General features: G+C 40.5%; 1 protein-coding gene across 3 annotated transcripts in view; it reads left to right on the top strand.

Annotated features, from left to right (window-relative positions):
- The window catches only part of nphp4 (nephronophthisis 4), a gene marked incomplete in the record, with an annotated part of 192717 nt that overhangs the window by 80760 nt on the left and 86023 nt on the right, over nt 1-25934 (top strand). For all 3 annotated transcript variants that reach the window (XM_042221036.1, XM_042221035.1, XM_042221037.1), the window contains 3 exon segments: nt 13638-13856; nt 14384-14525; nt 17751-17803. In XM_042221036.1, coding sequence (XP_042076970.1) covers nt 13638-13856; nt 14384-14525; nt 17751-17803 — 414 coding nt within the window.

Here is a 25934-nt window from a genome sequence, read left to right as displayed (position 1 = left end):
AGAGGGAGCACAAACCCAAAACCCAGTATCTAAAATCCCAAAACACAAACCATCCCAAAACAGCCATGAATAATAATGAAAGTAATAACAATAAAGAACACAAACACAAAGTCACCGAGTCATGGTCGCAGGATCATGACACTATATGCTTTAGCAAAAAGGAAAGTTTTAAGCCTAATCTTGAAAGTAGAGATAGTGTCTGTCTCCCAAATCCAAACTGGAAGCTGGTTCCACAGAAGAGGGGCCTGAAAACTGAAGGCTCTCCCTCCCATTCTACTTTTAAATACTCTAGGAACAACAAGTAGGCCTGCAGAGCAAGAGCGAAGTGCTCTAATAGGGTGATATGATACTACAAGGTCATTAAGATAAGATGGGGCCTGATTATTTAAGACCTTACTTGACACCACTTGAGAACAACAAATGGGAGGGTTCATGTGTGATTGCCGCCCCAACCTCTTGTAAGATTTTTCAAGCGCTAGTATAACTCTGGTGGTGTTTGAAAATCAGTGGCTTAAGTTAGTATGTGTGTACTCACACATAAGGACACATGCAGGCTGTGTTGAGAGATGCCAGGCTTTTGGCTAATGGTATTTAGGGAATCACCTTGTTGGTCAACGAATGCTATTTGTAAAACTGTGTTATCATTGAGATTCTTTCATACTTTTTCTAACAAAGCCCTTAAGTTCAAAATTGTTCTTTGCTGAGGTGTCTGTTACGTGTAGACAAAAGACTGGATCCTCCCTTGAATTAGGTGCCTTTTTTATGCTTGAGTGATTCATGGGTCAGTGGTAAGTGGCTTAATAAGCAAACACAACAAAGCAATAACCTCTCAAAATGGTCAGGTACAAGCTCTGGATTGAAAATGGGTGTTAAAGCAGCTAAAAAAAATGACAAGAAAGTTTGTTTCAAAATAGAAAGACAGGTTTTTTCACCGCACTGTAGATAACCTGAGATGCTAAATTTAAGTATACATATTAGTTATACAATATATTAGATGGTATATTATATGCATTAGAATAAAATGAAAGTCCATCTGTTTAATAGAATTACAGGATAACTGAGTACTGTAGGAAAGATGTAGAAACTGACATAAAATTGTTAATAAACTGAAGTATATTGCAGTGTTTTTGCAGAATAATGTTCATCGATTCAGCAATAACAATAATACAGTAGCTTTGTTGTAAAGTTTGGGGGCAGTGGGTGTTACATTCCTGAAGCGCTCTGTTTGTTGCATGTGTGGATTTGTCTTTTGAGTTATGTATGGACATCCTGCTACTTCCTTTGAATCCGATCTTTTAATGCCTATGCTGACACTAGATGGTGCTGTGTAGTGCAGCTTGAAAAGAGTTTCATCCGCTACAGAGCTGTGCTTGCATGGCAGCAACATGCCAGTCTGCCTTACTGTTTTTTCCCTTTGATTAAATAAAATTATATCTTTTGATGTATTCTGAGGGGGATGAGGTGGGTGAAAACTGTAAAACAATTTTGTTGAAATCCCTTCTCTTGCAAGACATTACCGCTGCAATACAGAGGCAATCACCTGGTGCTCTGAGACTGCCTACATGTCTCATCCTTGCTGTGTTGAAAGCCAGTCTGCTTCTCACAGTAAGACAAAGAACAAGGATGGCCTCCTTTTTTAAAAAAAATTGCATTGCCCTTATCGCCTTTGGTTATGAAGAAAGAACATCATGCAGTGTCGTCACTTATCCTCTTTGGTATTTTTGATTTTGGCTATGATCGGGCTCCTTTTTTCTCTCTCTCTCTATTTTTTGCCTGCTCTCCCACTGCCATGCACTCTCTCTCACTCTCTTTCTCTCTCTGAGAGCCTTTGAGCACCCTTTTTTATGCTCCTTAGCAGTCAGAGGGATGGAGATAACGATTTAAATGAAGGAGGCTGGGGAAAGGAGAGGAACTGGGAATTTGTCTGATAGGCTGTTCTCAGAGGATATCTGGGGTCAATGAACTTCAAATAATCAACTTTTCTTTGCCACCACACACACACCGTGCCCACAGTCCTTTTACTTGCTAGCTCTGTGTTTTGCTATTTCATTCTCTCTTATCCTTTTGACACCATTGTACTATGCTGCCCGTCACACCGCAAAGTGCCTGTACTTTGATTGGGTGAATACAGGGGAACTGTGTCCTTCTATGTCCATTTTAACACACTTCTCCATATTGTTTCGCTTAATGTCGAAGAAACTCGGGGGGGGGAGAAAAAGACAGCAGTGCTTAAGAGTTGCAGTTAGTTGCTCTGCTCACTGCCTTGCTCAGTAATTATGATGCTACAAAATATTAAGATGAAGGTAACCTTATTTTCCTCCATCTCTTACTATGTTTTTACTTTAATTGCTTATGTATGCATGTCATTGATTTCTTGGACGAAATGTGGCATTTTTAGCATAAACTAATACCTACTCCAATGATGTGAGAGATAATGAGAGATTTAAGAGGGTTTCAAGGTAAAAGCTGCCGCTTGACACTTCTTCAACTTTTGTAGAATGTTGAAAAAGTCCTCTCCTACCTTTTGCAGTGTCCGTGCTGATAATTGTTGGCTTAATTTGTTTCAGTTGCTGCCCTCTGATGTTTCTGCTTTCATCACAGTGTGATACAGTGCTTTTGCTGTTTGGTGCTCTTAATATGGGGTTTGATCACAAAATATTTAGAGGATTTACTTTTCTCTGGCACAGACTTTTTTACTTATTAAATGGTTTGAACTAAATCCATCGATTTATGTCAGTGCCCACGACCTTATTGTGCAGCATTTCAGACTTACTTATATGTGTAAACCAAGCAGTTAGTGAACAAAGTAAAGGTCAAGACTATTCACAGCCAGTGCCAGAAACTATCCTGGAACATCATCAGAGGTTACACTTTTATCCCACTTACATGACATATAAACCCAATACTGTATTGGTGTCAAGAACTTTTGTTTTTATGGTAAAATGAGAAGGCCTTACACTTACAATAGAAGGTGAGTAAGGTAAGTTTATGCCAACACAAACAAATGCGCGCAGTTTCATGCCAGCCTTGTAAAAATTTTTCAACGTTTGTGATTGCTCCTTTCTCAGCTCCTTCACATGCTCTATATAAGAAGTGGAAAAAAAAATCTATTCATGATGTACTATTCAACATAGCACATCATGCTTTTAGTTATGCACTTAAAAGTTTAAGTGAATGCCTTCCATAGGCAGCGGTTTGCTCACTGTGCGAATACTCGGGTCACTGACAACTGATGCGAGGCAATGACGCCTCTCCTAATTGTTTTCTGTCAGCACCAATTTAGCCCCGCCGTAACTTCATCTGAGACATCTCTGCCCCTGCTCCTGCTTGCTGATTGCTGCCTCTCCTCAGCTACCGTTAGCGCAGCAGTACTCATCTATTGAGCCATGTAATACAGTTACGTAAAGCTTAATGCAAGACGATGGGGCTTATTGTTGTCCGCCTTCTTCTGCTGACAAGCACTAGCTCATCGCTAATGGGTGTGGGGGTGTAGGTTGGGGGTGGTGTGGGTAGTCCGGAGGAAATCAGTGAAGAAGGCTCTGCTGGCCCTCGTGGCTTTGTCCTTTTGCCAGGAAACAATTTGTCGGGGAATTTGACAGCTACAGCCATCCAAAACACTGACACAGGGAATGAGTGACTGCTCGTAGGTCGCAGCCTAAAGAAAGATGGAAAGCAAAATGGATAGATCGACAGAAGGGAAGGGAGGGACATTTTAAGAGAGCTACTTGGTTTCATCCTCTCACTAACCACTGCTATGCTTCTGAGAGAGTGTCAAAAGTGAATCACATCCTCGGAACAGTAATTGGTGACTCTCCCAAGCTGTTTCGCAGCAGCAAACTTGTGTTGCTGAAAGAGGGTTTTGACAGTTGTGCTATGTGTCATGTACTGAAATGGGATCTCAGCTCGAGTAACTGGGCCTGCTTGCAACCAGTGATAAAAGTGTCACCTGCATCACATTTTCAGGTTGTGCCACCTTTGACCCTGACTGCATTCAGTGAGTGGCACAGTTGATTACTGAGCGTGGGAGGAAGTGTGACCATTAATGCATGACCTTTAAATGTACTCTGTTTTGCCCTTTCCTGAGCTCTCACGCAGATGTATGCAGACGCAGGTCTGAATTTGGCAGCGTGCCTATGTCTTACATGCTATTTAAAGCAACATTCCAATTTAAAGAAAACATGGTCATATGAAAGAAACAGAGTTGGGGTCGGGCGACGTTTGTGAATGTTGCATTATTTGCTGGCTGTGGTTTAATTTAAAACTACAATCCTAATACATCTGTTAGCTGTCAGAGAAGTGACAGAGAGCAATTTCCAAATAAATGAGACTGATGACTACAGTGGATACAGAGCTCATGGAGAAATTAACAATTTCCTGTATCCTGAACTGTACAGAGAGATCTGCGCAGGGAGTTGTCAGAACATCCTGCTATAGAGACGATTAAAGTCTGCAATAAACCGCATGTACACTAATGCAGTATACTAGTATTATACTGAAATGAAGCAAATCATTTAGAATTGTGCTGAAGATTGTTAATTCAATTCAATTTTGCACATATGGGACCAAATCACAACAGTCATCACAGCGAAAACCCCACCAATCAGCTGACCTCCTCTGAGCAAGCACTTGGTCACAGTGGGAAGGAAAAACTCTGTTTAAACAGGAAGAAAGCTCAGGGAGTGGTGGACATTTGCTGCGAAGACCGGAAAAAAGATAATCTGTTCCTAATGATTAAATGCAGAGTGATGAATAAAACAGAGTAAAAACAGGTGATTGAAGGATAAACACTCAGTGCATTATGGGAGCCTTTGCTAAACAGTAGAGTTGAAACTTAACAAAGCAAAATTGTGAGTAATATGTGACTCTGCTCATGTCTTGGTAAATTAGTGCTGTGGAAATATGTGTCACGGTCACTTTGTGTTTTTTTCCATTTTTCTTTAACAAAACTGAAAATCCCAGCCCTTCTGGAGGTGTTTTGGCAGCCCATTATTGTTCATCCCAGGAACATTTTGTTCTGTTTTTACTCAAGCATTGCCGTGTTCCCACAATTGACTGCTCACTAAGCTCTCCTTTAGCAACTGTTTCAGACAGTGGTGAGGAAATCATCTCCCCTCTTGCCAGAAGCTATTACATTGTTTTGCCTGAAATGACAACTGTTGCTAGTGGGTTATATTTGCTGTGTTCAGCTTGTAAATGAATCTAATGTTAGTTTCATGGGTTGGTTGACCCTCTCTATTTTTCATCTGCCGTTTTAAAAGGAGAACCCTGTTGAGTGGTGTTATGCACTTGATGTCTGCGGGGAAGTAGATGTGTTGCTTGTGAGCCAGACTTTTCCTTTGAAAATAACATGTAAACCCACAAAATGAAGCAGCCCTTTGCTTGTAAGAAGTGTTGATTACTACTGTATGTAGTATACAAGTTGGTTGGTTGGAAAATGGGGGTTAACAAGTTCTTTGCTCTTTCCTCTTCTTGCTTTTTCCACTGATATGTGGAGTATCGCTTTCACCATAACCCCACGCAGACTGATTCAACGTGTTCAGCAATCCGAGGCTTGACAGGCCTGCTGTGTTGTCACAGGTGCAGTTCCGCCTTGTCTCTGTGCCTCGACAAGAGCTGAAGTCGCTCTGTTTATTGTGCTAATTAGAACATCAACATAAGGAAATAGTAAGCTGCTCCTCCGGCAGCATATTAAAAACTCTACTGTTAATATATTGAATGAGCCAATACACACTTGACTGATGGCTTAGTAATTGTGGTTCAGAGTCTTACGCGGGCATGTGTCGCGTTTGGTATTTGACAATCCTTCCATTAGCTGAGCTATAATAAATATCACTCTCTTAATGATCTTTTTATTCTTCTCTCTGTCTCGGTTGTCACTGCCAGGGGATGGAGGATAAACAGTATGTGGAGCAGAAAGCAGTGACATAGGTTGTGGCTGGGTTTATTAAACGTGATGGTGTAGAACTTCTCCTCTGTGCCACAGAGGATCTTATTTGGGTTTTAATTGGCTCACCGACAGGTATTTCCCTTAAGTAGCTGTTTGTGTGCTTTTGAGTGTGCGTGTGTGTGTTGAGTGGTTTTTGTGGGCCCCTGCAGGCTTTAATGATGTTTGCTGAATGAAAAGTATCTTGCGAAGCTCTTCCCAATCAAATGCTTATCAGAACATCTTCTTTACTGTAACACCGCTCTGTGAACTCACGAGCCCCTCCCTTGGTCGCAGTTCTTCCGGTCTGCTGGCATTACATAACGGGAGGGTGGAGACCTCCCTCTTGGTGTGGCCCGCTCCCTCAATGAAACCGGTTATATATTTGTTTGCTACTGATCTGAAATGTCATACAAATGTTAATTAAATGTTAATCAAACATCTTAAGCAAAGTAATGTCATCAGGATTTAAAAGTGATATATTTAGCGCATCGGTGGCCTATTCTGAGGGCATTGCTCCCCGGGCCCCCGCCCCCTTCCTTCCAAATGTGAAGCTGAGGCAAGTAAGGCTGCGTGCCGCAGAGACAATATTTCGCCCGCCTAATTAAAATGAATGTCAGTTCTCCCCCCAGTGAGAAGTGCATCAATCTCCCCCTGCGATTGGCCCAGAGTGAGTCTTACCCTGTCAGTGCCTGCCAGCAGTGCCATCCTTCTCCAGACGGATGCAGGGCCCTGGCAGCCAGAGAGGCATTGGTGATGATGTTTGCTCATCTAATGGTTTTCTTGTGAATGGCCTGCTCAGACTGGGGCTGTTTTATTTATTTATTTTTATTTATTTATTTTGGGGGGGGGGGGGATTTAAATGTAGATGAGATTCAGTCCAGACTTGATTTTCATTTAAAATAGCAGTTGCATAAAGAAGTCAGTAGCATTTCAGAGACATTTGAACCCCAAGCAGCTGTAGAAAAGTCTAATTTAGCTTTTCCTCTCCACTGTTGCATACAGCTCATCACAACTAGGGCAGATTAGACAAATCTGAGTCTGCAGTATATCAGTGTATCAGTGCACTGGAGACGAAAAATATTACACGATTAATTTTGAGATATCATGTCGACAGGTTTGTTTTGGAAAAGGTATTTGCTTGGCGTAAACTCTCACGCGCACGCGGTGTCATTAACTTTCAGCGAGTGATTATATCAGCTTATCGTATTACGATTATCTTTTGGTGATTTGAATTTTCATGCAAAGAGGTACGAGTGATCTGATGCTTTGATGAGGGATTGATAATCATCTGAAGCACTTCATATTGTCGCTGTCGGTTAAATGTATCTGTATTATTTTAAATAAGAAAACTACTGATTATGTTTCCACTCGCCAGAATTTAGTAAGGCATATGTCATGAGTTGAGTTTGTCTTATGGATGTTTTTGCACCCCCTCACTGTGAAAAAAACAAAACTCAAATGGTCCATCACTTAATGAGGCTGGTCCAAAGCGGCGGACCAGCCAAGTGATGGTAACGTCTGTAAAACTGCTAGAGCGAGGATAAAAAACCTCCATCCTGAGCATTTGGTCTGTCCCTAAACTATAATTTTCCTAAAAGCCAGCAAAATATCTGCTAATGGGTTTAAGCGTTTCACTATGCTTCTTTTCAAAAAAACATTCCAGAATAAAATTGAGCGAGTCAAACGCTTAACCGTCAGAGCTATGTCTATCGGTGTGTACTGTCGAACATCAAAGCTCGAATAAAAGACATGCATGTCCACGGCAAATTGGCCTGAGCCTGAGTGACTATCATGAACACCTCCTTGAAGTTGTGCCTGTCAACAGCGAGAGCTGAAAAGGAACACAATTCCTTCCCAAGCTTGATTTGGCCTTGGTGAGCTGAGTAGAGCACAGAAGCCTGCTGGGTTCATTTGGACTACTTGTACAGATGGATGAAAATGTGAGTGGTTTAGTGCTCTTAAGTTAATGATCTCTGTGCATGTTCTCTCACTTCCTTCAGGGCTTCTCATTGTAGAGAATAAGTAGCGGGAGCTGTGGGCCGGTGCCTGTCACAGGGTCTTGGCTGAAATAATGACTCGAACAGCCCAACAGACTGCGGTAATGGTAATAACTGTCAGACTTTGTCTCTCATCAATGCTCACATCCCCCTAATTTAGGATTAATTCCTGCCATTCTCTAGAAAGCCCCGAGTCGATGAGTGTCTTGCCATTTTTCTTTGAGCTTTTCCAAAAATATGTTTCTGCTTACTGCTTTATCTCGGCGTATCGCAAACTTGGCTCCTTCATATTTGGGCACATTAAGAAAACTTAAACAGGCACAACAGGAGCCAGTCTGACTTGGTGGTTATTCCTTAAATTAACGGTGGCTTTCCCCAGCCCCTTTTTATATGTTCTTACTTTTTCTGAGTTAATAAGTTGTAGTAAATTGCACTGGTAAGTGTCTGTTCCTCCAGTTCTTCTTGTCTGCTGGGATATGCGTTTTCAGCTCTCTTTGATGTGCAAAACTCGCCTTCTGTCACCTTTATAATAATTTCCTTCTTCCTGTCTTCTCCTCGGTGTCCCCCAAAAGTTTGATGATTACTTTTCTTGCTCCGGGTTACAGACGTGAGATCTTTGTTTCCACTCTGTATTATGTTTGAGAACAGACACACTTATTTGTCTAGAAATGCTGCAGCGTTATGTTTTGCACTTCTAAACAAGGTTGATGGATTCTTCCCTTAGAAAACACTTTACCAGTTGGAGCAATTATGTGTGCGGTGACATTGCTGTTATTGTTTTTTTTTTTTTTTTCTCAGTGCAACTTTATGAAAAAGTTTGCCGCTTCTCTGGTTTTGCCTCAGGCTTTTGTTTCTATTTTTTCCCCCCTCCCCAGTGCACTATTGAAACAAGTGCAGGGTTGCTCTCTGAGTGAAAGTTAATGGCTCTTATTTTAAATGTAGCCTTTAACGCTCAAATCAACGGTGTAATCACACTTTGGGGAAATTGGCTATTGATCATTCTGCCTTGTCCGACATAGTGACCGGCACAACAGCGAACATGTGGAAAAACAACTTTCAATTCAAATGACAAATTCTTTTGATTAATTCAAATGTTTCCTCCCCAAAACGGCGCGAGTGCAAAGAGTCATACTTTATTGCCAGTGAAATATAATGCAATTGATTTGATGTCTCTCTGCTGTCACCAGCAGGCTTTGCGATTGATTAAGTCTCACTGACACACTGTGGTGGAATAAGTCGATTCGTCTGACCCTCTCACCAACTTTCTCACCAGAGGCCCTTAACACAAATGCGTCAGCTGACTGCCTCCTACGGTGCTGTGCTCTTACCACGATACCGTTAAAGCCCTTACACCTGCATGTAGATGTGCCATTGATCTCGGCTGTCGTGTAATCACGGAAATGAATATTGTAGCGCTTAAGCTCCTGCCTTTTGAATTCTGATGACTGTTTCTATAGAAGGATTACATGCATATTGTGAATTTTTCTGCCTGGCTTTGAGTGGAACTATTATCCTGTTTGTTTACTCAAACCTCAAGAGTCCCTTTGAGATCCCCTCAGTCCTATTGTTTGCCACCCCACGCTTTTGGTGCTTTATTATTTAATTTTTTTTGCAGTTCATATGTAGATCGCGCTGTCCTGAAGCATTTTAAAACCGCTGTACTGAAACCGTGACAGTGATTCACACTTTGCGTCTCAAAGAGAATTATTTCTTGGTGTGATATCTTTCGTTGCCATTGTTGTAATCGCAGAATTCTGTTTTTGTAAACCTGCCAAAAGAAGAAAAGGCAAGAAAAACCCCAAACGCCTCCACTTTGACCTTTAATAACTTCATATTTGTAACTTTGATGGGTGTTTAGCTCACTTCTCATTCCTTTTAGATTCCCATTCAGCTACTTGGTGCAATTCTGAACATGGGCTCAGTTTCCTATGATTGGAAGACTGAAAGTGTGATAAGCATTGAGTTTTGGACAGATAAAAGCTTCTTCTTTTTTTCCAAGGCTGTAGGCGTCCCTATAGAAAAGACCCCCTGATTGGTCTTTTGTCTCTCTCATTCTCTCAGAGCTCGGCCAGCGTTTTTGCTCCCGAATCACTCCTGCAATATATTCACTGAATAATACAAGAAGTGAGCGTTGGGTCATGTGCGAGACACTCATTTTGTTCTTTCCCTCATGTTCTGCACGGAGCACAGAGACGTTACAGACACAAAGTACGAAAAAAAAAGAAAAAAAGAGACACATTAGATAAATTGCCTTGCAATTTTTACTGGCTACTCCCTGTGCCATAAAATGATCTTTCTCTAGTCTACTCATTTGAACAAAATCATCGCTTTGAAAATAGACTTGTTTGATTTAACATTTCATATAAAGCATCCTATTAATTCAACCCCCATGAAATAGAAAAACAGGCAATGCCTGAAGGGGGAATACAGTGCTATCTGTTTTATGTCTGCCATATAGTTCTGAAGTTAAAAAATTTGTTGTTAATGTCTGTGCTACTAGAGGGTAAAATTATAGTCTGAAACTGGCTCCCTTTCAAGAAGAACGGAGTATTGATCAGCAACTTTGGCCACTTGAGATATGTGAGGCTTTAAAGAGTTTCTTAGATGGAATAACAGACCTTTAATGGCAGGACTGGGTACTCTCCTGCTTAATTCCCTCTAAAGTGTCACACAAGCGACAACCATAGTGTTTACATGAGTGTGAAATTGGCAGGTATCTCAGCCCAAACACAAAAACCAAACACAAAGTCCGAAGGTTGGTTTGTCAGTATAAAAGGAAGTAAACGGCAGTCGAAGAACTTAATAAACACTGCAGGATTAGGTGTTCGTCTATTGTATATTATAAAAAGCGAATATTCAAATTTGCTGTCAAGCAGGGAGCTGACATGAATTTAACCTTTACACCTTTACCACACGAAGTCCCTGCTGCAGTGCACTTTCACTTGTAGTATTCAAAATGTCAGCTCCATTAAGCTATCTGAACACTTCACTTTGGGCTTTGTTAACTGGGCAGTGAAATTACTTTGCATAATTCATAGTAAACTGTCATTTTGAAGCAGCCCTCAACAGAAAAACAAAGAGTGCACTGGTTATTTTTCACAGGAATAGAACAAAATGATCTAAGTTTAAGCTTACATGACAAGGACCTCTTTTGCAAAGGTCAGTGCACCGCGGTGCTGTAAGAAAAATCTCTCAAGGAGGGACACCGTGGTAGATGGCTTGGTCAACAAAAGATACTACAATAACCATGACCACACAGATCACAATTTATTTAAGAAAGCAGGGCACAGAAATGCACCAGTCTTGCTTTTCATTCACCTTAGATGGTGTTTCATCATGCCATATTGGATTTGTAGGTATATTAATTGTGGTGGAAACTGGCAGCTAATTAAATAGCATGCAGTCATTGCTGTGACAATCACCCCTTTCTCTTTCATTTAAATAGAAATGTGATATCGCACCGAAAAGTCTTCGTTCGTTCTTCTTCTGAATCTTTCGTTGATATTATGAAAGTAGAATTTTATGAATGTGGGCGTTCGTTTGTTTTTATCTTTTCAGTGAAAAATGTCTGATAAAAACTATGTTTTATTTCAGTGAAATCAAGAAGGATGTCACAACACATATATACTCATCTTCTCCCACTATACATTTCATCTAAAATGTCTTAACTGATTTAGAGATGTGCCTGTCGATTACACGACATCCCTATTTTTCAGAGCACTGGGATTAATTCCTGTGTTTGCGTGCTCTACCCTAGGCGTGCTTGAAATGGATGAACTTCCAACCAGTGTTTATCTGTATCACATCCTATTTAGAGAGAAAGTGTCCACTTACTGTTAATGCCAGTGTCTAATCTGGCTACAGTCCCACTAGAGAGTCCTGTATGATTTTAAGTGGATTGAGTGACTAAAATAATTATTTATTTACAGACAATCTGAGTTTTTGACAATATCACTGATTAAACAGTGTCCTGATTGGTAAGTTCAAGATTTACAAGTGATTGCAACATCCACTCTTGAGGCTAAAAGATAACTACAGCAATTGTTAGGAGTTGAATCTCAACAGAAACTGTATCCGAATTTGTATACGCCAGCTGGTTGTGGTGACTGTTATCAGGTAGCTCCTGCTGCTGCTGTTAGTTTAGTGTGTTAAACAGCAAATGCCATAACATGGATTGTGGAGCATAATGTTATTTATGCTTAAAGAAAATGGTTTTACTACAAATAGAAAGCCTGGAGAGCCTATCAAGAACATAATCAGTATGGCCCTGCATTTATTTGGGCCTTTTGCCTTTGTTAGATAGTGGAGAGCGAACAGGAAAGCCGGGAGAAAGGCTGGCAGCAGATACCCAGCAGAGGGGGTTTGGGTTGGACTCTGACCCAGGTTGCTGCATTTCAGCCTTGCAGCACCTGCTCACCCCATCAGCCCAACTGGTGCCCATCCTGCTTTTATTTTTAAATCTGGGAAAGTTCCATAAGGCCTACAAGGCCATACGATAACATGATGTGTAATTGGGAACTCTGCTGAAAGATGGTACTGGATTGTGAATGAACATCTTGAACTTTAGTGGCAAACAGGAAACAGAAACACAATTACACAAATGCTGCTCCCATCTGGAATAGCCTCTGTGGTACTAGGTAAGATATGTTCTGTCTAGTGAATTTTTGACTGGATCTATCATGGTGAAGACTCTTTTAACCTTTTGGCTGCTCTCCTTTTATATACTGAAGTAAAAAGTGACTTTATGGAAAAGCAGTTCTGCTTTGCTCTCCTACCTTTCCAGACGATCGGACTTAACTTTTTATATAGAATGAAGAAAGAACTGAAACCATCACACTCTGAATATCATTACTTTTTTTTAGTTGACCTTTGCAAGAGTGGTTTTAGATTAGTTTGTAGATTATATGGCACAAAATTAGCTAAAATCTCCACAACACATTGCATGGATAATTGTATTCTATTGTACCACTAACAGGTACTGTATGACATTTAGAATAAAGACACTACTTTTATGACTGATTTTCTATAGTGCCAGATTATGGTGTTACATTAAAGAACTATTCTCAGTGGAATTTGAAGCATTCAGCAAACTATTACATGGCCGGCTTTGTCTTGGAGCAGTGTGGGGCTAGTAGGCTTGTTGTGTATTCTGTCCTGTCCTGCCTATGATTGATTACAATCGTCTGAGGCTGACCAGCTTATTAATCAATTCAGCAAAACCACTGAGTCTCTCTGTGGATGATTTAAAGCAGAATGTTTTTTTACTTTTCCTGGGACGGCTGAAGTAGAGCCTCAGCGGTACTGATTGTAAATCATGTTCAAACACAGCAAAGCTGCTTCCAAACCGTGTATGCGATGTGGGATTTAGAGAATGCTCAGTGCTAACGACAAGCACCACCATGCCACACAGTTTTAAGGCCTCTTGCAGTTCATTTTTGTGATTAGAGATAAGGATTTACAAGTTGGCAAATTAAATTATGTTTTTGTTCTTTGGTCGTACTTGGAGACTGTTAATGCTCTGCTTTATAAATTAAATAACGTTATCAATTGATCACAGTTAAACACTGTAAAAGATTGTAATTATTCAGTTTGATGAAAGAGAAAAGACTACATTCAGTTTAGTTTTTACAACAGTTTAATCACTGGTTTCTTTTTGCGAGATCATCATATCAATGTCTGAATTCCCTATTCTTCTGTCGTTTTCCATCACACAGCTATCTGCTACCTCTACATCCCGCGCTGCTTTCTTGCATAGCCTTCGTTGGGGGATTTGGTGTCCCTTCCAGGAGCCAGCTGAGTGGAAGGGGGAAGAGATACAGCTTGTATTGCAAGGAGGTGCAAAGCCAAACCCTCATGGAGCCATGGTCTATAGCACAGAGGTGTCTGCCAAAGCTCAGAGCCCTGCACCAATCTCAGCTCCAGGCACAGCTCAGGTAATACAATGGCACAGAAGAATGCTTTTGTCGAAAGACTAAAATGTGAAGAATCCACTGAAAGGTGTTTAGACGAGGTTTTTCAGCAGCCTTCAATACTCACAACACTGCTTCCCTGAATTCAAAAGCTTTCACATCATCTACATTCGCACTTGGGTTTCATGCTAGGCCCCCGTACAGTACCGTTCAAGGTCAGGTTCTATCATCCCTGAAGGCTCTGCTCTGAAATTCTGCATGATATTTTATAGCATGGATGTAGGCAGCTGTCTGCAAGTGACATTGTTTTGGTGACGGTATCAAAAATTTCAAAGGGTGCCCAAGTCGTCCTAATATGACTTAACTTTTCACACCTTGCAGAGGATTGCAACACTGCTTGGGTGTTTGGAAATAACTGCATGTCACTATCACGTCTTCTTTCTTCTGTCAGCTTTTTCATTCGTTTCCCTGCAGAATCTGAACTCTTCATTCTGTTTTTTGTATTGTTTTTATTTTTTTTGTTGAAATGTCTGAAACTTCCTTCTCTCAAGGAGGTCTCAGAAGCAAAGGATATGATCAAATTTTGGCTGTCATCCAGCCTGGAAAGGAAGGCATCCAGCCCAAAGCCATCCCTGAGGATAAAACAGGTAGACGTGCCTCGCCAGAGAAGATCACCTTCATCACCTTCACAGGGTAAATATCATTATGTAATTCATAATGGCTTTTTAAGCACACATTAATTGGAAAGCTCATACAAAGACTTTTCCTCCACAAAAAGACATAAAAGGCTATTCACTGCTTACATCTATAATTTTTTAAAATGGAAAGAGTGTAGTCTGATTTCTGTGCATGCGTGTGTTTATAGGTTGGGTGCACTTCAATAGTGCAACGGCACCTGTTTGCAATCAGCCAAACTTTGAAGCAACAGGCATCGAACTAGCCTGTCTTGTGCACATGTTATCTCAATAGAGCCACCTGCTCTCTACGTGATCAATATACTTTATGATTGGAGTCTGGGGGGAATAAAGGATACACCTAAAGGGATTGGTGAAGACGTTGGCTGTCCATTAGGGCCTCTCTGATATTAAACCTGCATTACTTTGCAAAATCATCTTACATCTGCTCTCAGAGTGGAAATTCCATGTCCCTCAATTTTTGTTTTGTTTGTTTGTTTAGTGTTTTTTTAATTGATCTTAGTCTAGCCGCTCACCCAGGACCAGTTTGTTTTAGGAGGCCCTACAAGGAATACATTGCCCCAGACTACGCAGCTCATAAGATCATGTGGACACACAAAGCCCTTCACAAAAATAAGGTGGCAGTTCACGGACTGGGAAATTAAATTTAATAAATATAGTGACTCAAAATAACTGCTCAAATAAGTGCCCAGAGGCGTTTCAGGATGATTGCTTCTACAAGAATATTGCATATTACCAAAATATTGTTGGTGGTTTGTAATATTGTTAAAGCTGCTGAATGTGGTGAAACTGTTTAATGTTTAAACTGGAATTATTCTTTAATATTTTGCAGTAAGACACAATTCACAGTTCAAGAACAAGCTCCACAGCTATCAAGTGAAAACATATGACTGATGATTGATTTTAATGAAAGCCTGTGTTTAGACAGTGCACACTGTCTTTGTGCTTTTTCAGCAACTCAACTTCTGCAGACATTCAAAAAGTAGATGTGATGGATATCGGGGTAAAGAATATCAAAGTGGTGCTAAAAAACATATTCGTGATTCATAATAAGCAATAAGTAACGGTAAGATACTCTTACTGTGGGACTCTCTTTGTTGAGGTTTTTGTGGTAAAGCTTTGAAAAACATTTTTCCAGAAAGAACATATCAGCCATGCATATTGGCTCTTCTTTGCTTTCCGTAAGCATTACGATGAAGAGTGTAAAATTAAGTCTGAACCGTGCCCCTTATTTGTCACATTGGTAGGGGGTTATCAGTGGATGCTGTTGGATTTCTCCAGCAGAAGCTTCTTCTTCTTTTTTTTAATTTTTTAAATCTTTTCCAATTAAGCACGGATGTTCCACGATACTCTAAAAATAACTGCTGAACCCTGAGCTTTGGAGGCCTCCCACTGAAACAAAGTTCTGATTAAATATTCCACATCCTGCACGCAGCCAAAGATAAATGATGTGCCACTGCCTGCATCTCTTATTGAAACACAAACTGCTGATTTGCTCTGTGTCTGCCAGTGAATTGATTAAAAAAGTGTAGTAAACACTGCATACAGCCACTCAATCCCGGTGACAGCAGAAAAAACTTGAGTGGACCCAGGCTGTATGCTCGATGATTTACCTTCCTAATGATGCTGTTAACTTTTGAGACAAGAATGCGGTTGATCAGGGGTCTACTTCATCGGTGTGTAGAGAAAGCTTCTGGCAGTGCGCATTGTCAGTAATGACATTTTAATCAGTGTTCGCGCGTCTTCAGAGGGTTGCCCAAGAAGCTTGAATGATTTGGGCTGGTGTTCAGAGGAGAATGAGACCATGAATCACTGCCATTCTTTGATTTAGGCAACTTGATCATCCTCAACTTTGTTTTTTTTCCAAGACTGCATTTGCATGGATTTAAACATATGCCAGAAAGGATGCTTTAAACTGGAGATAGCTAATTTAAATGCACCCTCCATCTGAAATTCGCTGTTATTGATGCATTCATGTCAGAAAGAACCTGATCTCAGAAGGATTCTTTAACTCATACGGTACATGCTGACTTTGCATTACAATGTTGGAAATTCTGAAGTCTGTACGCTTTTATTAATCTATAATTTAGTCGCTTAATTCCTTGTCGTTTACGTGACCATCATGCATCGCTCCCTGTTGATACTGATGAGCTAAGAAGAAGATCAGGGAGCATATCTGGCTGGTTAGACGCAGATGTTCTTAAATTAATTTTAATGGACCGTCGTCCTTACGTAGCTGTATAACTTTACTGCTCGTAAAGGTGTCTGAATTCACCAGCCGCACATGTGGTAGTTCACTCATCTGTCGAGAAGGCCTCTGAGGGATCACAAATAAATGGCTAATTGCACATTAGTCCAGCTAATGAGGTGATACACACTCTCCGTGGGCTCGAGAAGTAAAAACAGTGAGAAAGCCCTAAAAACAAAATGGCTGCCAGAGGGGGTGGGGGTGGGGGGGCATGCCAGAGCACATTTGTGAAACAGAGCCAGCCAGTGCAGCACCATGTCCACTCTGTGTGCACGTAGTCCGAACAGATGGGAGCTACACTAAGACACCCCAGGCAAACCGAAGCAATTTCCAAAAGGCCAGTCAAGCCCAGCACGGAGAGCGAGACAGCGTGAGGGAGAGGGAGGACAAAGGGATGCTAGAGAACCTTTCATTTCAGTATTACCATGGCTACGAACCAAAAATCTCAGGAAGCATTGTCAGACTTTAAAGTCAGTGTGAAATTTAAATCCAACTCACCTCCTTATCTGTGTGAAATTGGATAGATTTGCTAGGTCTGTAAATAGTTAGGTATTCCAGTGCTCTGCGCGGTTATATACTCCACTGTGCACTGCACTGAGTAAACATTATCACAGTGTATTTTTTTATACCTCAAGATGTCAGCTCACCGCAAATCCAATCATCAGGAAAGCAATTACAAAGGTGGCATTTTGCAGTCAACTTCTATTCCCTCTCACAAGCTAATATTCCACTGAATGTCTAACCAAACTATAAAATGAACTGTGCTACCAGGTGCAGAAAGCATGTGGAAGATATTACAATGTTGTTAATTAACCTTGTTAAACAATGAACTGGAGCTGTTAGCACATTTCCAGATGAATAATGAAGACTTCAGCATGAATACGTCGTAGAAGTGGAAGGCTTTTACAGATGTGTACGTTTCTAGGTTGAATGCCTTTATCTTCTTTGTTGTGCGTTTGTTTTTCTTTTTTCTAGATCGGAAACGCATTCCACCAGCTTCTCCTCCAGAATCTCCTCAAGGCCCCGGGGTAAGACACCGTCTCACCTATTGAATTTTACAGGTGACCTATAATACTGGCCAGCCAAGAAAGCTTCTCTCTAAAGTTCCAAGTTAATACTTAAAACAAGTAAACCCTTTTTAAAGCTGTCTTTTATACTCATACTTATTTCAAAAGGAACCTGTGTCAGTAGGTCCACACAGACTCTTTTACACAAACAATTAGTCAAAAGGTCAGTCCATTACCTGCTCCAGTCATCTGTCATTTATTTACCTGCACTAATGTTTGCAGGAACTTTGCTCTGTCTCAACTCTTTACTGAGAAAAACATGTCACCCTTTAGCTGTTAACTGTACAAATTCCTCCAGCGGGAACATTTCAATTCTTTGGAAGCAGTCCTCTTGAAATTATATATTTAGAATAGCTTTAGCAGGGTCATGTTGGTTCTATGATAAAACTGGAATTTTTCATGTTGTATTCTATTATGGTGCACTGTTGAATGCTTGGAAATATTACAGCAGCAGAGGGGAGGGCACACAGGCTGTGTGGTTTACACAAACAATGGGGTTTTCTTCCTGTGACCCTGGCAATAAAAGTTTGTGTTTTATTCTGCTGTTACCTGAGTGAAGCAAAAAAAAAGCAAACGCAGTGTCTGCACTTTTTGAAAGGAACTGTTATGAATGCATTTTGGTTGAAAGCTGACCTGGATAGATTCCCGCCTGCAGAAAGCTCCTCTAGCTGCCCCTTGTACATGGACACAGCTCCCCTTACATGCTCTTTAGACAGGGATCATTAATTCTGAGAGACCCACACTTAGGTTTTGTCTGGTTTGTCGACAGAGATTGCAGGTCAGGTCTATAAATTTAAAAAGAAAAAAAAAAGTCAAGAAAAATTCATTATCTGACCCAGATCTCTCAACAACAGTGGAACTGGGAGACATAATTAAAGAAAGGCACGGGGCCTCTCGCAAACACCCCCCTCTCAATTCCCATCCTGTCACAGAGTGACACTTTGTTTGTAGTCACACTCACAGCACCCTTCATTAATGTGTAACGTATAAATACAGTGGCAGCGTTGACTTCTTTTCTCTAAGAAGAACATCACAACATGGCTTAGGTGTGCAAAGTGACGTCTGGACAAACAAAAACATTTCTAGAGAAATGTCCTTTGGACACACAAGGCCAAATGGAGATGTAGTGCACAGTGCCACATTTGGTGAAAACTAAAATTGTCATGCTAACTGTCAAGCTTGGTGGCAGAGGGGTGATGATTTGGGCAGTCCAGAGAGCTGTGCATAAACAAATACCTCCAAACCTCAATGAAAAGAAGTTCATAATAATGTGAGAGAGTCATACATAGAACGATTGCTTCAAAATAGAACAGAAAGTAACAGGACACTTAACTCAAAAATTTGAAGATGTAGAGAGCGCGCAGTCAGAATGGTACCAATCACTAGTGAATATGGTTTGTTAAAGGGTAAAATGTAAGCCACCCTCAGCATGAAAACTGCAAATGCAAAGACGAGGTGAGGTTCAAACATCAATGAACAAAGAGGACTTATATATAAATATTAAATAATGCTAAAAAATGATAGAGTTATACTTTATGTCCTCAAGAACAATTAAAATGTTAATATGTTGGAGAAAAATTAATAATAAATGTAATTATAAGCAGCGATCAATACAATGTTATTGATTAAACTGTGTTATTATGACAAATGTAGTTTAGCTTAGAGCTCAAATGAATACGTTTTACCCTTTAATAAGCATTAAGAAGTATACTCAATCGTGAGTGCCGGCATTCTGTTTGTAGCATCATCCCTCAGCCTAAGTGAGAAGTGTCAGTGGAGACTGGGAGTTGTGATGGATGGTGCTCTCTCTCAGGATGAGGCCAGTGACACAGAGCGGAGGAGGAGGAGGAGGAGAGACATCAGCTCTGTTTCAGTGTTGGCTCTCTGGGCCAAAATGAGTCTGTATTGTCGACTCATTTTAAATTGAACCAGCTGGGAGCTGTGAGATCATCGCAGCCTTGAACTCTAGAAATCGACCCTCATTTTGATTAAACAGCAAGGGCGGTGGAAACCTACAGAGGGCAGCTCCCAGAGGTTGGGAAGAGACAATTCTGGTCATACTGGGCAGTTCTTTGGGGATGACATTAAAAGATGGTTGTGCTTAAATTAATCTACCATTTTATATAGAGCTCGTGAGTCTTATCAAATCAAATTCCCAAAACATTCGGCCCCGAATTATTCTGAAAAAATAAAAATACAAAATTTGCTGACATTTCTGCATATTTCCACTGCAAATTAGGACGCTCTCATATCCTATTTTTCAAGGATTAAGGGTTAAAGTTCAACTGCATTTTCCCAAAAGGAGCAATTAACTTTGCTTCAGAGGAGGAACGCAAATCATAAGGCAGAAAAACACAGCCCAATTTTAATAAGCTGCTGATGTAAATTTTGGAGAAAAACAATCTGTGACCACAAGTGGCCATTACAGCACACTGAATTAATGGACAAACCTCATTCTAGGTTTAAAAAGATGATTTTTCATTTTTAAATGCCTTTCAATGAGTTGAAACAAAAACACTCCAAAAACAACAAGAGCAACAGCAAACATATGTCTTTAGGCTAGACAGAATACCTAAATGCAGAACTGTGAAAACAGGTAGGGTGCAGAAACAAAGAATCATCTATTTACAAGCTTAATAAGAATTCAGATTGTTTACAGAGTGTCTTTATAACAGAGGAAACCAAGAGAGCCGGGGGGAAAGGTTCAAAGTGGCAGCTTGTGGATTGACCAGAGGAGACGAGTTTAGTGAAGCCAGGAAGATTAATCTGTGGAACCAGGAGATCAGTGCAGCTCCAGAGCAGAGGTGGATAAGTGGCTGGAGTTTGGCAGCAACTGGAAATTTTTGTCTGTGGACAAAAATGAAAGTGGGTAAGAAGTTTAGCAAACAGATCGGTGCACAGGAAGGGCTTGACCTTGAATAACTGGGTAGAGGAGTCTAGGATCTGGTGATGTGGTGAAATGAGAACTGAAACAGTGTTTACGGTGTTATTTAAGTGACCTCCTGGCTGGGAGGTAGTCAAAAGTAGAGGGTATAACAGTTTGACAAAGCTAACTAGAGGCTTAAGTGTCAGATATTTTGAGATGGTGTCGACCAAAACAAATGGAAAAGTATTTTTTAAATATTATAATGATATTTTATAATATCACGCCACATAAATGAGCCTCACTCCTGACTATGTAGATAGGCAATTATTTGCCACCATATCAACCATCATTGTGGGTTTTTATTTTGTTCTTTCACCTCTGAGTGGTCAAAAAGCATAAACCAAGGCAGCTTTAAGTAAACGGTAAATATTTAGCACATTCACATACACTCCTCGGCGAATAATGGTGAAAGGCAGCAGTCATTAGTGCCTTAGATGCTCAGTAGATATCTGGTGGGCATCCAGGATCTTTCTGAAAAAAGAAGAAACAGAAAACGGCGTGTGAATCAGTGCCACTGCTGTTGGCAGCCACCCTACATTTCATCAAAACTCTGTTAGCTGTTGCAAAATTCACAAATACAGTCTATCATTCTCCCTGTCTGTTTTCCTCACTTTCTTTTAAACATGTATGGGAAAAAAGTGCTTGTTCAGTCTTATGATGATATTTTTCCCTGTTCAACAAAATTTTCCTTTTCTCTTCAACATGGCTGTCAGGTGCTGATTAATCAGTGGCATCCTTCTCTGAGATGGCTCTGTAAACAAGCTGCATGCTTTAGCTCTGTGCGCCGGCATTGTGGGATCTGACAACTTTCTCTTGCTTGCATAAATTATTGATCTTTGATACTCTCTCTTTGCCGCGGTGCAGAATGCTAAAGATCCTGTGGTATTTATAGCCAGCATTTGGAAGAGCAGCTGAGTTTGTTTGCCTCTGTTGATGATTTCTCTCATCAGGCTGCGGCCGTGTTTCAGGGTCGTGCTTGTGTTCTGTTGACCCAGGTGGTCTTGTAGTCTGGGGGCCAAAGGTGAGACCGTGTTTCAGTTTGTTGCTGGCAGTGGGCTTGTTCGACAGCAGGCACTTGCTCATTCGGACCTAACTTTTGCAGCCCTCCTTTGCAAAGTGTTGTTTGTGTCTCGTTCTTATATCAATTAAAACAATACTCAGGGTTTTGCTGCTACATTTTATTGTATGAATTTGGAAAATCTAATTATTATTGTGTACTTGAAACTCAATTTCATGCTTTGATGGAAATCACAAGTATACAGCTACTTTGTAGGTATGCCTGAACTTCAAATTGAACACCAGAAAGGGGAAGAAACGTGATTTAATTGGCTTTGACTTTGGCATGGTTGTTGGTGCCAGACACGTTAGCCCTAGTATTTCAGGAGCTGCTGATATACTGGGATTTTCCCACACAACCAGGGTTTTTAGGGTTTTTCAGAGCATGGTCCAAAAAGAGCAACTGTCCAGTGACCAGTAGCTTTCTGGGTGAAAATGACCAAATGGCTTCAATAAAGGAAGGCAACAATAGTAATACTACTACTACTACTACTACTACTACTACTACTACTACTACTACTACTACTACTAATAATAATAATAATAATAATAATAATAATAATAATAATATTAATAAGCACTTTCAAACAAAGTGCTGTACAACTATTTGAAACTAAAGAGATAAATAAAATAATAAAAGCGATACATAGCAATACAAGTAAAAAACAGTAAAAATTTAAAAACTAAAAGCCATAGAATTAAGACATGTAAGATAGGGTGAACAAATGTGTCTTCAACTTCCTCAGAGCATGCCTGCCTAATATCTTGAGGGAGGTTGTTCCACAGAAACGAAAAGAAAAAGCACGCTCTCCAATTGTCTTTTTTCGGGCTCTAGAAACCTTTAGAAGGCCAGAGTCCTGAGATCGTAGACTGTAGATTGTAAAGGTGTAAAAGGTCGGAGAGGTATGAAGGTGCCAATCCGTTTAAAGCCTTGTCGGTGAGCAGCAGGACCTTAAAATCTGCTCGAACCTGACAAGGTAGCCAATGAAGAGATCTCAGTACAGGGGTAATGTGCTCAAATTTCCCAGTTCTTGTTAAAATGCGAGCAGCTGCATTTTGCACCATCTGTAGACCTCTAAAACGTTTCTTTGGTAGCCCAGAAAGAAGAGCATTACAATAATCAATACGTGAAGACACAAATGCATGGACAAGAACCTCTGCAGTGTCGCTTGACAAAACTTGTCTGATTCTGGCTATGTTCCTCAAATGATAAACGCCAGTCTTTGTTATCTCTTTTACATGAGACTCGAAGGAGAGCACCATGTCGAACCACACGCCCAAGTTTTTACCTTGTCCCTGCAATTTATGACACTATCATCAATTTTCAAGATGAAATTTTGAGACAATTGCTGAAATTTTTGTGGCTCTAAATAACCATTCGTAACAAACAAGGTATACAAACGAGCATCTCTGAACACACAACACATCGCACCTTGAAGCAGACAGGCTAAATCAGCAGAAAACTCCACTGGGTGCCGCTTCTGTCAATTAAGAACTCAGAACTGAGGCCTAAGTTTGCACAAACTCACCAAATTTGGACAATGGAAGACTGGAAAAACTGGTTTGAGGAGTCTGAATTTCTGCTGCAGCATTCAGGTGATCTGGCATGAAAACGTGAAAGTGGAGGATATTTTCTTGCACACTTTGAGCCGTTTAGTGCAAAAGCAGCATTGTTTAAACACCACAACCTACCTGTGGTGGACATCTTTTTATTCGTGCAGCCAACCAATCTGTAGTAACTGTGTGATGCTATTGTGTCAGTATGGACCAAACTCTCCGAGGAATTGTTTCCAGCACCTTGTTGAACCTGTGCCATGAAGAACCTGGTACTAGGAAGATGGATCTAATGCAGTGTCCGGTGATTGTACAGCATTGATTCAAGCTTAGCTTGTTTTCTAATACATTACAATTGATTTCTGTTCGTGCTGGTATTGTACACTATATACAATATGCAGGTTATAGCTTACTACTTTTTCTTTGGGGGATCATGTGTACTTCATTATTCAGCATAAGTCTTTATTTCTTTTTTGAAATAATCTTTAAGTTTAAATCTCAGATAATTGTGTTATTGCACATGTATGTCACACATATGGCATGACGATGTGGAAAATCTGACTGGAAAATATAGAGTTGCATTTAGGGGATGGCACATTATTTGGAGCTCCTTATAGACGGAGCCTGAAGATTTTCCTGCTTTGAGGCTTTGAATTTGTGGGACTGGCAAGAACTGTAGCAAATACTGCGTGGGATCAGTATTTGTTAACAGTTAATATTATCTTGGAGAAGTGTGTCATGTTTGGTCTAGTTAAAACAGCAGAAGATGTGTTTTTAAGCCAACTAATATATATATAAAATCCTGCTTTGGTGGTATTGAGCTGAAGCCCCAAGAATGACAGCCAGTAAGAGAGCATAAGTCTGTACAAATCAAATGCTCGTGGCACCAGAATGCTTAAAATAATATAATCCATAACAACATTAAAATTCTGCACACTGTGCCTTTCCAGACAAGATAAGTGTAGTATACAGATTGACTGTTAAAGGGGCAGTTCACCCAAAAATCTAATTCACATATGTTTTTCCTCTGTGGCCTGTAATGCTGTTTCATGCCTTCATCTAGTGTTTTTGTTTGAGCTACCCAGAGCTCAGAATCTCTTTTGGATTTAAAAAACTCAACTCAGCAACAATGTCTTTTTTCCAGAAATCATGACCCAGTTACTCCAGAAAATCCACAAACCTTTTATGTAGGAACTATTTTCATTCTCCAGTCAGAATCTTGCAAACAAAAGAAGCACTCAGATAGCTGAGGGACTCCATTAAGGGTTTCTTCTTGTACATGTCATGAGCATGTCATGGCTACATGGGTTTTTGTTTTTTCTTGTGTCATGTACACAACTCCCATCCGTTTTCCTTTTATCCAATTCAGGGTCACAGGGGGACCCTGGCAGTCATAGGGTGAGATGTGACAGCCTGTCTATGATGGGGCCCAACACACACACAGATAATATCGAATCACCAGTTAGCTGGTACCTGGAGAGAGCCCTGCCTGGGTGAACATGCAAGCTCCACGCAGCCTGTGAATTCGAACCCACGACTTCCTCGCTGTGAGGGAGCAGTTCTAAACTTGGCACTGTCCCACCCACACCCATTTTTTTTTATTTCACACCAAAATAATTTACTGTAGATGGATGGAAGATAAGTGAATGTAATTATGAGGTGTTCTGTCCATTTGAGCTCTAAATGAGACTGAATTTTGTATATATTTGGCAGCTATTTTTCTAATCATATTTAACATTCTTAACAAGCTGGCAGTTTACCTCATTCTCTGATTTCCATGCTCTCTGCACGCCAGTTTATTTTACTATTTTTACTTGTTCAGCCTAGATAAAAATAGCAAAGATTGTTGGCACAAAGCTGGACCACAAGTTTAGACCCATATGTATACAGTCCCAGTACTGATCCTAAATATAATAGCCCAAAATATAATAGTCCTCAAACTGTTATGATGATCTACCCAACATAACAACACAGATACAATTAAATTCCCACACATTACGTTTAAGTTATTTCTGCTGTAACAGAGGAATATTTTAGGAATATTTTCACAATTTTGCTATTACTACTTATATATACAGTTGTATTTAATTCAGTGGTTGTCACTATATACTATAACTTGTGTTTCTCTACTGTTACACATTAGAGATCACTTGTCTCCCAGCCACATACATTCTTACTGAACTATAAGTACTAATGTTCACATTGTGACTTGCTTAGATGGTTATATGTGTGGTGCATCAGTAATGTCACGGGCCGTGGTGCGCGGGCACGAAAGGATCCAGGCGCAGACTCCGAGCTAACAGAAAAACACTTTATTATAACAACAAAAGGCGACCCGGGGAAACTAGGGAGCAAAACAAAAACTAAAAACCCGGGGGGAAAAATGACACGAGGAAGCCGGGATCGGGACGGCGGGAGGCTGCAATAAAAAGGGGAGATGATTACTAGGGAGCCGGGAAGCGGGGAAAACACATCTGGACTGGGTTAGAGTAGTGGGCTTACGGTGGAACGGGACCGTGGGAGCTCGGGAGGGAAGTGTGGCAGTCCGTGGAGGAG

Source organism: Haplochromis burtoni, unplaced genomic scaffold (genome assembly GCF_018398535.1).
Source record: "Haplochromis burtoni strain Fernald_Lab_line unplaced genomic scaffold, NCSU_Asbu1 Contig_60, whole genome shotgun sequence".
Classification (NCBI taxonomy): domain Eukaryota; kingdom Metazoa; phylum Chordata; class Actinopteri; order Cichliformes; family Cichlidae; genus Haplochromis; species Haplochromis burtoni.
Note: the sequence above shows the minus strand (reverse complement) of the source record. Positions and strands in the feature narration are given on the sequence as shown.